We start from the raw sequence: 13930 nt of genomic DNA on the forward strand, positions 1-13930 counted from the left end.
TCTTCTTCTTCCTTAGCTTTAAAACTTTGTTGTTCTTGAGTTGTTTTATCGATCTCTTTCAAGTCTATTTCTTCTCTTGCTACTCTTCTAATTGCATATCATGTTTTTTGCATTTCTCGCTGCAGGATCCTTTAGCATCATCTTACTTCTACTATGAGAAATTCGAACCAGGTGGTAATTCCCATGGAAGGGAAGAATTCAAACTAGAAGATGCCATGCTATGAAAAGCTACAGGAACTTATAAAGAAGCGGTTTAGTACATTAGATAATCAAATTCAAATTGGCCTTATTGTAGATACCATGAGTCATGAGTTGTACAATGCTGTTCGTAATAATAAGAATGATGTAAATCATTTTTTGGATATTTTAGAGTAAGTATGTAGAGAGAAACAAATTGATTGTTCCACTGTTTTGCATCAAGCCACTCCTATGGGTGATTCTTTGCTTCATGTTGCGGCTGAATATGGGAGAGAAAGGATCGCAGAGTTGCTTGTCGATAAAAGTTTTTCGCTAGTTGTGACAAACAATAGGAAAGACATTGCGATTCATGTTGCCACAAGAGCTAAGAATATTGAGTGATGAGAGTCATCTTGTCCAAATTTGACGATGCTAGTAGTAAGGATGACTTCATTATGTTACCAAATAAACTTGAGAAGAGAGCTTTGCATGAAGCTATTCTGAGCAAATATCTTGAGGGGCTAAATTTCCTTTTAAGTGAACAAAGTGAAAGTACTCAGCCACTCTATCGAGACACTAACCCACCTGAATCACCAATATATGTGGCTACACAGGTGAGGGATGTGAGAATTCTTCATCGTCTTTTGCAGATTCTGTTTCCCTCAGGTCGGGTCATTCATAAGAGCCGTGGTAACTCTCCACTTCATGCTTCCATATCAGAAAGCAATATTGGTATGTACATGTGTGTGATGCTAAATTCATAAATAAAAGGGTATGACTCTTAAACTATATATTCAGGAGCGTCTGTAATCTTAAACTTATTTTTATTAGTATAATGTTTCTTTTAACTTTTGAAATTAGTACAATCTGACCTCTTACTTTTAACAAAAGTTAATTTTAATTGTTATATAGTTGATTAGTTAAAATTTTTGGATACTTTATTGAACTTCTTTTTAATCTTTTTCTATAACTTTTTATGTTCTTTTTTGTCATTTTTTGGTGAGTTATAAATACAATTTAACTTCTGTTAATAAGAGTCAGATTGTAATGTTTTTAAAAATTGAAAGAGATTATTATTGCATTAAAAATGAATTTAGGATTTCAGATATTCTTAAATATATAATGTATGGCCAATTTACCATTTAATCCTTAATCAAATACTGCTTTTGTGTTTGTCCCACTGCGATTTCATTTATTATAAATGTTTGTTTGCTTTTACATGTAACTTTCTTGAAGAATATAGTACACGAAAAAGAGGGACTCATGTATTTTAGAGATGAACACGGAAATACTCCTCTTCATTATGTAGCATATATTGGTTATGTGGAAGGTGTTCGTGAACTTCTAAACAAATCTAATCTTGTTGCGTTTCAACGAAACTTAAATGGCGATCTTCCGATTCACATTGCTTGCCAAAGTAGCCGTGTTCAGGTGGCTAAACAACTGCTTCACGTAAAATGTCCTTATACCAGATTCTGGCTCAATAATAAAGGTCAAAACATTCTACACATCGCAGCAGAGAATGGACAAAACAAAATGGTAAGGTTCCTATTAAAACACTCAAATATCCATCCTGAAAATATGAATGAGAAAGACATAGATGGAGATGCGCCATTGCATTTGGCTTCAAGAAAACTGTATCTTTGGACGCTACTCCATCTATCACGAGATAAAAGGACAGATGCGAACCTTGGAAGCGACAAAGGCTTAAACGCTAGAGATATTGTTCTGATGCAGGCTAAACATCCAATGACACATCAAGAGGTATAATTTATAAGTATATATTTATCAATCCATTATTTCTCTTGAAGTATTTTCTTAAATGTTTTTAACTCTAGATGATTCCATTTTTATGGAAGACTTTAGAAAGTCATCAACATTTACTTGTTTCATTTGATTACCACACAGTTTCGAGCAAGTATGATATTAAGAACAGCAGGTGTCCCCCTCAAAAAGGATATGTTGGGAGTACAACGCGTAGCCAATGCAGAATGGAATGTTAAGGATGCAGCCAACACACTCATCCTTGTGGCTGTACTTATAGCAACAGTGACATTTGCAACTAGTTTCACAGTACCAGGTGGGGTTTACTCTTCTGATGATCCAATGCCTAAAACAGAGGCATGGCAGTGTTGGCTGATAAAAAATTATTCAAAGTATTCATGGCTTTCAACACGATCTCTATATATAGCTCCATTTTCGGTTCTATTATTCTTCTATGGATGCATCTGGGTGATCGTTGTTACGCAATGCGAGCTTATTTTCTTGCCAGGCTTTTTGTGCACTTGGCTCTTGGAAAGATGCTGGTGGCATTTATGGCTGCCATATATTTGGTTGTGAGCAATAACGCTTCGCTTGGAGATCTTGTAAAAGTCATTTCATTCATCTTCATTTCCTTCATCCTACTTCTTTTCCTTTTAGGATATTTCCCTCTTGGAAATCGCATTCCGCTTCTTCGTCAGATTGGAGAACCTATTTTTTTGATTGGTCTTATTTATTTTATGGACCTACGGATAGGCCTGTTGAAGCTCGTGATGTCGACCAATTGAACCCGGTATATAGAGTTGTTGGTGCCAATGATCACCCCTAAATTTCATATGATGATGACACGGGTGTTGTTATCCCTAAATTGTCACGAAGTTTTGAAGAAGGACATGAAGATGAAATGTTACTTGATTTGGATGTGTTGCACGTGTATCTTGGTTTGATACATTAGTGTTGTGATTTAAAAATAATCAATATATTTAAGATGCAGAAGTCATATTTATCTTTTTCTAATAAAGAAATGATGATGGATTGGCCTTGCCCATATGTAGTTTATTTTCAGGTTGGGGCTTGTCATGAACTCCATTTGTTTTTAGGTCAAGTCCATTTATCCCTCTTGGGCCAATGGTAAAGTCCATCTATCCAATGTATTTCTGGTTTAAAAAAAAAATCTATCTAATTCTATTATATATTCAACTTTTAGTCCTTTCTCGTCTTCCCATCATTACATATATACCCTCCATACTTTCATCTGTCAACGTTGGTTCTTTTGGTCTTTTCATCCTGAGGATAATATAAAGATAACATAGATCAGAACTTTATTGTATATTAAGATATTTATTTTTAATTAAATCAAAATTTGCGTATCTTTTATCTATTGTTTATATTATAACAAATTTATATTATTAATATTTTAAAATTTACTTGTTTTAATTTAATTTGAAAAATATATATATTAAACCTAAGTTTTTTCCTATAAATTATTGCCCAACGCAGCCAACTTTTAGGCAAAATTACTTTGGTATGATATTTTCTGAAAAAATAAATTTTTGAAAAAATAACAGATGATGGATTTTAGGCTGGAACAAGTTATGTTAAAAATATATATCGTACGGGAACATTTTAACAGTCTTGTATGTTTCGTCTCTCTGCATTTAGAATGTGTTTTGTTTTGGATGATGTACATTTAGAACGTTTTTATATATACAAACATTTTGACATGGGTGCTCTTGCAGGCTTTCTTTTTTTTTTTTTTTTTCCCTCCCACAATGATTTTTTTTTTTTTGCAGAATTTTTTCATATTGTATTTGACATGCCAAATTTTTACAAATATCAAGGACAAAGATAAGAACCGCACGTGAAAACTTATTCGAAATATAATTTTATTTAATAAGCATGTAAGGTTCTTACTATCTTGACAATTCTGTGCTAATCAGATTGGTTTATTACTGTCAAGGTACTTCAAATCTAACATTTAATTTCCTTTGGATGACGATTGATATATGACATGTTTAATGTAGAAAATCATACCCAACTGAATAATTCATCTCAGAAAGCTTTCCCACATTTTGGGGCTTAGCATTACGCATACTTGCATTGTCTGTTACACGATGCTTTCCTCGTTCTCTTATGGGCTTTAAGTAGCCATCAAGAATGAGGTAAAAAAAAAAAAGAATAAACCAAAACGCAGGTAGAGGCATGCAGGCCCATTAATCATATAAGCCCAGACCTTACTTGACTAATGATTCAACACACTTTAAATTTCAACACTTCTCCTCAAGTTAGGCCTGAAGATATTAAAAGTGCTTAATTTATACATCATATTCTCGTATAATTTTTGACTAAGAGTATAATAATCCAAAATTTTTAAATAAAACTAAAATATAAAATAACATTTTTAATTGTATTTACATTAATTTTAAAAAAAATAAGAAAGAATGTTGGTTTGGTGGCATTTCATTGATAATTTATATGCATCAGGTACCAGGTTCATAAGGTCAGATTATTCTTTTAAAAAGACAGATTTTTTATGTCGGTTTCAGCTTTGCAAATTTATTATTTTGACCTCAAAAGCAATCAGATTTTTTTTTCTTTCTTGGACCATTTTCTTTTCATTTTCGTTAGTCCAACGGAAGCAGAAACAGAGGATAGAGACGTGAGAGAGAGTGAGATCCAGATTTGAGCCTTCATTCTCCTCCTTGCTTGGCTTTCATCCTTCACCGGTGAGAGGTGTATCGTCTTCCGCCGTTGCAAGGTGTCCCGACGAAGTGACTATCGGCCTTCTCCCCTGTTGACCGTGGGTGTCGGATCCTTCTCCCTCCTCTGTTCTTAGCGTCACCGGCGTGGGTGGCAAGGATTCGACTTGCCACCACCTTCCTTTACCTACGCTTCACTTCGTTCAGGTTTTTCTGCCGTCTCCTTCTGCTCTTCTTCCCTGACTGCTGTAGTAGATAAAAGACCATTCCTCTTTTCCTCACCGACGTCGATTGTGTGGGTTAGAGCTGATCCTTTCTTCCATCCGTGCACTGCTGTTAGTATTGCCATCGAGTCCCTCATTCATTGTCTTCCTCTGCTTTAAGGGCGTATGAGCTTCTCCCTTTTTGTTTGTTGTCTTTGTGCGTGTGATTCAATGATGAAGATTATGATATATATTTTTTTCTTTTATTCTGTTATTCTGTGCTGGTATGCTCAAATAGAGAAGGAGGGGTTTGGAAAAGTTGAAATTTTTAGGTCATTGGAGCTAAATGAAGTAGTGTAGATTTGAATTTTAACTAAGCTTATTTTGATTTGGTTAAAAGAATGAAACTTACGAAGCATAATTAATCTAAACATTAATATGAGAAAATTTTGGAAAGAAAATTAAGCAAGAGGCTTGGTATTTGTTTGAAGTTTGATGCATATGAGATGTTTGATAAAATGGAGAGTTTTGCTTGAGTATGCATCCATAACATTGTTATTAGTTTGGGCATTATTTATTTATAAAAATAAATTGATTTTTTTGGAGGAATATATCTAAGAAGCTATTGAGGTTTAATTTGAGTTTTGATTCTTGAGGGTTGTATTACGGATAATCTATAAGATATGTTAACGTTTTAGCAGTTATATTTGGATGTTGGAAATTGTTAGGCAAGAGAATTAAAGGTTATAAAGTTCTATTGTATAGTTTAGAATGTTACACATTAGATGTAGGGCAAAAAGCTTAAGAAGCGATTAAATTTTAATTGAGTAATTAACTTTGGCTTGAGTGTTATGAAGAAACTTTTATGTGTGAATTGTGGTCCAAAAACTTCAAAGTTATTATAGTTAATTCTAGTTGAGTAAGCTCTCTTGGAAAGGAAATTGTGGATTCAAAAGTAAAGTACGTTAAGATCTTATTATGTTTTATAGGGTGTTTGTAAGATGGGTAGTTCAATTGGAGTATAAGAAGTGAGTTTTGAGCTTTGAATATATTATAGGTAAGTGGATAGCGTCCCAACTAATTTATCAATCAATCTTCTTATTGAAATGTATTTTTTACATTGATTATTTTAATAATAATTATGTTGATCAATGGATACATTGTTAATTAAATTTCTTCATTGTTAAGTTTCAAGATGGTGGTAAAAAAATGATTCATCATAGCATATGAATGTTTTACCCCTTATGAGATATCTTTTCAAGATTAATAAAATTCTTTTTTCATTAGCATGGACAATTTTTAATTATTTAATAAATGCAAGTATGAGCATTAGATATGAAACTTTATTCTGGCAAGTTTTAATATTTAAAAGTATTTATGTGAGTTTGATTTTTGAGAATGAGAACTATATCTTAAAAGTGATGATTTTCTTGCATGTTTGAAAATGGTTTTAAAAAGAGACTTTATACAGAACACTGGTTGCTAATGGAAGTTTCATTAGCCCTTGGCGCGCTATGGTACACCTAGCTAGCAGGGTGTTTATAAGTGATGCTAGCCCCATGTGATGGCCAACGCACGTGGAATGGAGGTATGGTTATTCGTGAACATCGTACTCACATTTGTTTCGTGGCTTCAAGCCACGTTTGGTTAGCGTCACCCTCGTGAATTGTGTGTTCACGTTTGTATATTGTTCTGATAAATCCCTAAAAATTGTGAATTTGATTATTTGATGATTTTATATTACATTAGTTATTTACAAACTATTTACAAATATTTATATTATTTATGCGCTTTCTTGAACTCAAGTGGTAATAACATTTGTGATGATAGTTTAATAATTTAAGATTTCATTTAAAATTTTATAGAGCCAATTGATTTTGAAGTTTATTAAATTTTTATAAAAATTGCTATCTATTTAATTTACATAATTATTTCAAACCTTTCTTTTTATTCATATTCAATTATTTATTGTTGGGACGTTATTCACTGAAAAGTATTTTATTTGGGCTCAGATATCATAGCCGATTTCGTACTCCTTGCTGATCTCTGATAGACTCGTTGATGAATTGATCAGAAGATTACTTTTGAGAACATCATCTTATTCATGTAAAATTCAAAAACTTATGTAGGATCTTTTGGAAGTTCGATTTAAAGTGCTCCACATCAACTATAGTCAGGGTTTTGATTTTTTTTGTTAATTACTTGTTGCTAAGGAGCAAAGCTCTATATTGTTCAATATGTGATGTAAATTTTTTGTTATAGGGATTTCAGAGGACTCTACCTTTAGGGGATGTGCTGCAAAAATTTAAATAAAAAAAAGTTTGATATTTTGATTTATGTGAAAAGTAAAATTTGATACATTAATTCAAAGCTTTTCTTAACTGAAGCTTTAGAGGATGTGAATTTATATGTATATCGCATGTTAGTCACGTTAAAATTTGAGGACGTGACAAAGAGCCTTAGTTAAAATATCTTCCTGCTGCTCGCTTGATGTCACATGTTTTAAAGTGATCAACCCACTTTGAAGTTTTTCTCGCACAACATGGCAGCCAATTTCAATGTGTTTCGTTCACTCATAATAAACTGGATTTGAAGCTATTTGAATTGCAACTTTGCTGTCACAATGAATGCACATAGGAGTTAAGTCATACACATGTAAGTCTTTAAATAAACCAGTAAGCCATATAACTTCAAACATAATACTTCCCATAGATTGGCATTCTACTTCAGTATAAGACCTTGAAACTATAGTTTTCTTCCTTGATTTTCAAGAAATAATTGACCCACCTAGTTTAACTAAGTAACCTATGATAGACCTTCGAGACTCTGGGCATGAAGCCCATCTAAATCACAAAATCCTTCCAGCCCTTAAATTTCCTGTGGAAGGGAATAAAAGACCTCTACCTGGATCCCTCTTAAGATATTTTATAGCATTTAATGCAACCTTAAATGTGATTTTCTGGGATTACTCATAAATTGACTTATCACTTAGACCATGTAGCTTATATTAGGTCTGGTGTTTATTAAATATAGTAATTTTCCAATCAAACATCTATGTCTAGTAGGACCTGGTAATATGTCATCTTTCTCCCCCTTTTTCGGCTCACTATGAAGTCTCAAACCAAGATTTATAAGGACATTTCTTGGCTTTGATGCTCCTAAGCCAGTGGTAGCTATCAAATCTAAAGTGTATTTTCTTTGATTGAGTATTAATCCTTTACATGATCTAGCAACCTTAATACCAAGAAAATATTTTAATGCTCCTAAATCCTTCATTTTAAAATTTGCATGCATGAAATCTTTAGTTTCTTGATCCCCTCTTGGCTGTTTCTAGTTATTATCAAGTCATCAATATAAGCCAACACAATAATAAACTCATCTCTATCTTGCTTTGTGAATAATGAATAGTCATGTTTACTTTGAACAAAACCTTCTGTAATTAAAGCCTCACACAGCTTATGTTCCACTGCTCAGCTGCCTGTTTTAAACCATATAGTGATTTGATTAGTTTACATACCCTTTTCTCCCCCTGTTTACTAAATACCAGTCACATTTTCATATAAACTTCCTCATCTAAATCCCCTTGAAGGAAAGCATTATCAACATCTATTTGAACTATGTTCCATTTATTATGTGCAGCAACGGCTAATACTGATCTTACAGTTGTCATTTTTATAACAGGAGAAAAGGTTTCAATATAGTCTATTCCTTCCTTTTGACTAAAAGCCTTTTGCCACTAACCTTGCCTTTAACTTATTTAGGGTTCTATCAGCATTATAATTCTTTTTAAAGATCCACTTACAGCCTATTGGTCTTTTTCCTAGTGGTAGGTCCACCACTTCTCATGTCTTATTATTTTCCAAGGCAGTTATCTCATCTTGCATTACTTTTATCCATCTATCATCCTTAATTGCTTCCTTAAAGGTGTCAGGCTCACTTATGTCATCTATAATAGCTATGAACTCCTTATAAGATTGTGAAATATTTCCATAACTAATGCTGTGTTGCATAGCATACAAGATTTTCTTATTGCCTTTCCTGTCTATTTTATCCAAAAAATCTATATCAGTGCAATCATAATCCCTAAGCCAGCCGAGCGCTCCCTTTTATCTAATGGGTTTGTTGTATCTAAGTTTTCATTTCTTTCACTTTCTAAGTCGTTACTGTTATTAGGTGTAATTTACTATTATCAAATTCAAGGTTAGGCTCATTATTAGGATGCATAAAAGAATCAGAAGGAATTGCAAGGGTAGGAACATCATCGAAAATAAAAGAATCCTGAAAACGTACCTGTTCCTACTAGTTAGAAGTAGCCGGCTGTTTTGAAAAAGGAAACTGGTTTTCAAGAAAGACAACATCTCGATTCACAATTATATTATCATTTTTAATGTCATAGAGAATATATCCCTTTTGATTACTTAGATACCTTAGGAAAGCGCATTCAACAGACCTAACATCAAATTTGTCTAATCTTCCAGGGATCTTAGCATATGCTAGACAACCAAAAAATTTCATATTTAATAAGTCAGGGTGCTTCTTATATAATATCTCATATGATGTTTTGTAATCTAAGACCTTTGAAGGAATCCTCTTAATGATGTAAATAGCAGTCCTAACAGCTTCCCCCTAAAACTGGATTGGCACACTAGCTTGAAACATTAGGCTTTGAGAAAACCTCTAATATGTGCCGATGTTTTCTTTCTACAACCCCATTTTGTTGTGGGGTATGGACACAAGTGGTTTCATGAACAATTCCATTTTCATTAAAGTATGTAGAGGCCAATTGATTCACGAATTCTGTTCCATTTTCACTTCTAATTTGTTCAACCTTGGTAGAAAATTGATTTGTTATGAGGGAAATAAATTGCTTTAGATAATATAAAGTTTCATATTTATTATGCATGAGGTAAATCCAGCTGGTTCGGGAGAAATCATCAACTATGGTGAGGAAAAATTTGTAACCTTGAGGAGTAGAATGTTTATAAGGACCTCAAACATCAACATGAAGCAAATCAAAGCAGGAATCAGTTTTAATTTGACTGGAGGGAAAAGACAAATGGGTCTATTTTGCTTTAAAATAAACATCACAACCAGAGGAATTAATAGTAGACAACTTGTCTTGTGAAGGGATTACATGTTTAAGGACAAAATCAGATGGATGTTCTAATCTTAGATGCCAGATATTTTCATTGGAAATGGTATTACTATTATGAATGTTAGATGATGGGATAAGATTTTCATCAACCAAGTACAAACTAGACTCTACTCTACCAATCGTCTTGGTTCTGCCACTGAAGAGGTCTTGTAATAAACACTTGTCAGGAAAGAAGGCAACCACACACTGTTGATCTTTTGTTAGTCGGGAAATTGATATTAAGTCATAACAAATTCTTGGAGCGTATAAAACATTTTTCAAATAATGTTCTCAAATATCTTGATGCTACCAATGTGTGTGACCGTGAGTTTGTCAGCATTAGGAATTTTATTCTAAGTGACTGTCCACTGTATTCATGACAAGAGTCCAAATATGATAGTTTACTCACAACATGGCAAGAAGCTCCAGAATCTAATAACCAATGTGGCTGTGGGTTAAGTGTGGGTGCACTAGAGAATAGGCAAGTGTTCAAACCTAAAGGCTTTACCGAGTCATTAGGGGACTACTCCTCCTACCGAGAGTGATTTAGCTGAAAGAGTCTGGATTCTTTCTTCAAGTTCTCGATTATCTTCTCATAATCCCTTGGAGATAGCAGCTGGTGATCGGATAATGTGTCTTGTTGTGGCTTGGATGTATTATGAAGGGTGGAATTTTCAACATGATTTGCTCGGTTGAGTGGACTACCTTGTCCTCTTTCTCCTTGAAAGTTCGGGGAAAACTCAATAATGTGAAAACAATTATCTCTCAAATGGCCCTTTCTATGGCAGTAAGGGCACTCATTTGATGAGTTGCCTCTGCCTCGAGATCTTCTAAATCGTCCCCGACCTCTAGTAATTGCGGAGGCAGAATAATTGGATGTCTGGAGTGGAGTGGATGAGATAGAGCATTACGCCTCTTCTTGAGAAACCATAGAGTGCGCTTGATTTATCGAGGGTAGAGGGTCCATTAGCAAAATATGACTTCTAGTGCACTAGTATGAGTCGTTGAGTCCTATAAGGAATTCAAATAACTTTTGTTGTTGAAAGCACTTCGCATATTCAATCGAAGATGGACATTTACAGGTAGGCAAGGGAATGATTTTGGAGTATTTTTCTTACAATTATTTCAGTTTTGTGAAGTAACTAGAAACGGCCATACCTCCTTAGGTGAGTGCGTTGATGAGGTGATGAAGGCTATATACTTTGGTTTCGTCGGTCATATTGAATTGCTCACGAAGATCATTCCAAATGTCCTGAGCGTTTTCAAAGAAGGTGATACTAACTGTGATTTCCTTAGAGACGGAATTAATCAGCCAAGATAGGACCACTGCGTTACCACCGATCCCACTGGGTTCGAAATGCCGCGTTTTGTGATTCTCTATTGCAAGATCCATCTATCAGCCCAATCTTGTTTTTCGCTCTGAGAGACATTTGGATAGCGCGACTCCAGACGGTATAGTTGGTGCTATCGATAAGTGGCTGGGCAACCAAGGTTAAAGCTTGGGTGTCCGAAGGATGAAGGTAAAGAGGATGATTCATATCTATTGCGGATGTGAATGATGGTGAGTATTCGACTTCTGTCATGATGAATCTTGAAGAAAACTAAGGCGAAGATTTAGACAGAGCTCAGGGTGACGTTGTGATTCATGGATTTGGTGAAAGGTGTTTTGAAGAAGGACGAAGAAGACGACTCAGAAGGTGATGATTTTGTGATCTGGAGAAGCATTTGGTTTTAGGGCTGTGAAAAGAAAAATTGATCGGGTCAGGTCATGAACCCGGCTCTGGTACCATGTAGAAAATCATACTCAACTAAATAATTCATCTCAGAAAGCTTTCCCACATTTTGGGGCTTAGTATTACGCATACTTTCATCGTCTGTTACACGATGCTTTCCTCATTCTCTTATGGGCTTTAAATAGCCATCAAGAATGAGGCAAGAAAACAAGGAAGAATAAACCAAAACGCAGGTAGAGGCATGCAGGCCCCATTAATCATATAAACCCAGACCTTACTTGACTAATGACCCAATACACTTTAAATTTCAACATTTAACTTATTTTCTAAGTTTCTTCAGTGAAAATTGATCTACATGCATGCAACGAATATTCGAATGTTCACATTAAATTAAGAAGTAATAACAAAGCAGTGATTTTTAATTAATTTGGACCAAATTGTCCTTGAAATTTCAATTAATTGCCAATCAACTGATGATTAATTAATTTGTTTCTATGGCTGAAGTTTTCAAATGAAAGGCAACTTATGATATCTAAAAGGGAGAGTATTCTCATCCCATTATATACAAATCGAAGCACTATTTTTTTATTGGATATGGGGTTGACTGGCGTGGCATCAAGTCAATTTTTTTTTATTTTAACATTTCATCAAACAATATCATGTGATTGGTACCCATTTGATTAATTTTTCTTTTCTCATTGATTATAATTAACTCTACCAACGTCAGATTAATTTTTTTTTTCCAACCAGAGTAATTAGTTCTATATATTTAGCATTTCTCAAACAATATTCAGCGTTTCTCAAACAATATCATGTGATTGGTACCCATTTTATTTATAGTATGCCTTTTCTGCTGCTCTTTTTTATGTCCAAAATTGCAATCCGTCATTTTAATCCATTAAATAAAATTTATCTGATCATTAGATGAAATGAATGGCTGTGATTTTCGGCATTACGAGACAACATGGAAAGCAGTAGATACCCCACGCATATTCCTAAAAAGATCCTTCAACACTTGCTAATCGTACGTAATAAAATAATAAAGAGGATTAATCATGTAAGTGATCGACACATCTACTTGTGATGGGGAATCATTTGAAACAGTCATCAATTCAGATGAATTAGAATGACCAAATGAATAAGTTGTTAATTTATTACCATTGTTTACTTCTAATATTTTGAATTTAAGTTTTTTTTTTGGGGATAAACTATTGAATTTAAGTTTGTTAGACGGCACATAGCTTTTAGCTGGTAACAATAATTGAATAACATATGTTGGATTGACTTTGGGAATTAAATAATATTCATCCACTCAACAGCACTTTCATAGAAGTAAATATTAGTTAATTTTTTTGGTTAATTTATTAAAAAATTAAATAAATATCTATTTGCAAATAAATTTTCGATGGGGTGAAAAATAACCATTTGAAATTTAAACCTATGATAGAATATAAAACTAATTATGGTTGTTGATGGAAAAAAAGATTGCATTGGGAGAGCTGCCATCTTTGCGAGCCCTACAACACTGAAGTGTTGGAAACCACATAATTAATTATATTAACAGAAAACCTATCAAACTTCGATTTCTTTCATAAGCATCGTTGTAGATGTTCGTCGTCAATATAAATAAAATATCATCACACACTTTTCATGGTTTTTGGTCATCTTTTATATCGATGGAATAGGACAAAAATGAAGACTTATATATATGTATTTATGTCAATTATAAACTATCAAATTGGCAACTATGTATAAATAAAGTGTCATAGCACACTTTTCATACATGGCTTTTGGTCTGGAAGTCATTAATATTTTATATGGATAAATTAGGAGTAAAAAAAAAAAAAGAATTTTTACAATGCTTTGAAATCAGACTGGCTATACATTGATAAACAATCAAATTGGCTATATATATATATATATATATATATTGAAATGCAGGGTGGAGACAAGAGACTAGTAGAGGCCACAAACCTCCTAACTTTTTAATGTTTTTTTTTGGTAAAATGTAGGTGCTATATATTTTTGGCCTCCTAAGATAGTAACATCATAAAAGCCTTGAGACAATAGATAGAATCCCATTTTAATTTTATAGCAGTCTTTTACACATGTATAGTCTAACTGTTGGAGTAGTTTAAAATATAATTATCATAAATTAATAAAATTTACTTATTTTTAATAAGATAATATTACAGTTATTCTTAAAGCATTGATATCATTGAT

At 33.5% G+C, this 13930-nt stretch overlaps 1 protein-coding gene and 1 long non-coding RNA gene across 3 annotated transcripts; both read left to right on the top strand.

Moving 5' to 3' along the window:
- Positions 1–578: 578 nt before the first annotated feature.
- LOC129289136 (protein ACCELERATED CELL DEATH 6-like) lies at positions 579–2726 on the top strand. Its single transcript, XM_054925945.1, has 4 exons — positions 579–909; positions 1487–1941; positions 2086–2333; positions 2450–2726. Exons 1-4 carry the CDS (start codon positions 579–581, stop codon positions 2724–2726), a joined length of 1311 nt encoding a protein of 436 aa, XP_054781920.1.
- Positions 2727–4134: 1408 nt separating this feature from the next.
- Positions 4135–7134, top strand: LOC129289462 (uncharacterized). Of its 2 annotated transcripts, none has more exons than XR_008588127.1 (3): positions 4135–5024; positions 6299–6428; positions 6853–7134. It is a non-coding gene; the product is annotated as an uncharacterized LOC129289462 (long non-coding RNA). The 2 variants fall into 2 exon arrangements; XR_008588126.1 differs by having other exon boundaries at positions 6312–6428.
- The last annotated feature ends 6796 nt before the right edge of the window (positions 7135–13930 follow it).

The sequence above is a fragment of the Prosopis cineraria genome, unplaced genomic scaffold, assembly GCF_029017545.1.
Source record: "Prosopis cineraria cultivar Desert tree isolate PC_DT_omini unplaced genomic scaffold, ASM2901754v1 PC12, whole genome shotgun sequence".
Taxonomy (NCBI): Eukaryota; Viridiplantae; Streptophyta; class Magnoliopsida; order Fabales; family Fabaceae; genus Prosopis; species Prosopis cineraria.

What these genes read in the sequence shown, in the direction of transcription:
- LOC129289136 (XM_054925945.1), top strand. Translation starts at nt 579, where the DNA reads ATGAGAGTCATCTTGTCCAAATTTGACGATGCTAGTAGTAAGGATGAC. An exon ending in ATCCAATGACACATCAAGAG is followed by an intron (nt 1,942 to 2,085) that starts GTATAATTTATA and finishes ATTACCACACAG; the next exon opens with TTTCGAGCAAGTATGATATT. An exon ending in CTGATAAAAAATTATTCAAA is followed by an intron (nt 2,334 to 2,449) that starts GTATTCATGGCT and finishes TTTTCTTGCCAG; the next exon opens with GCTTTTTGTGCACTTGGCTC.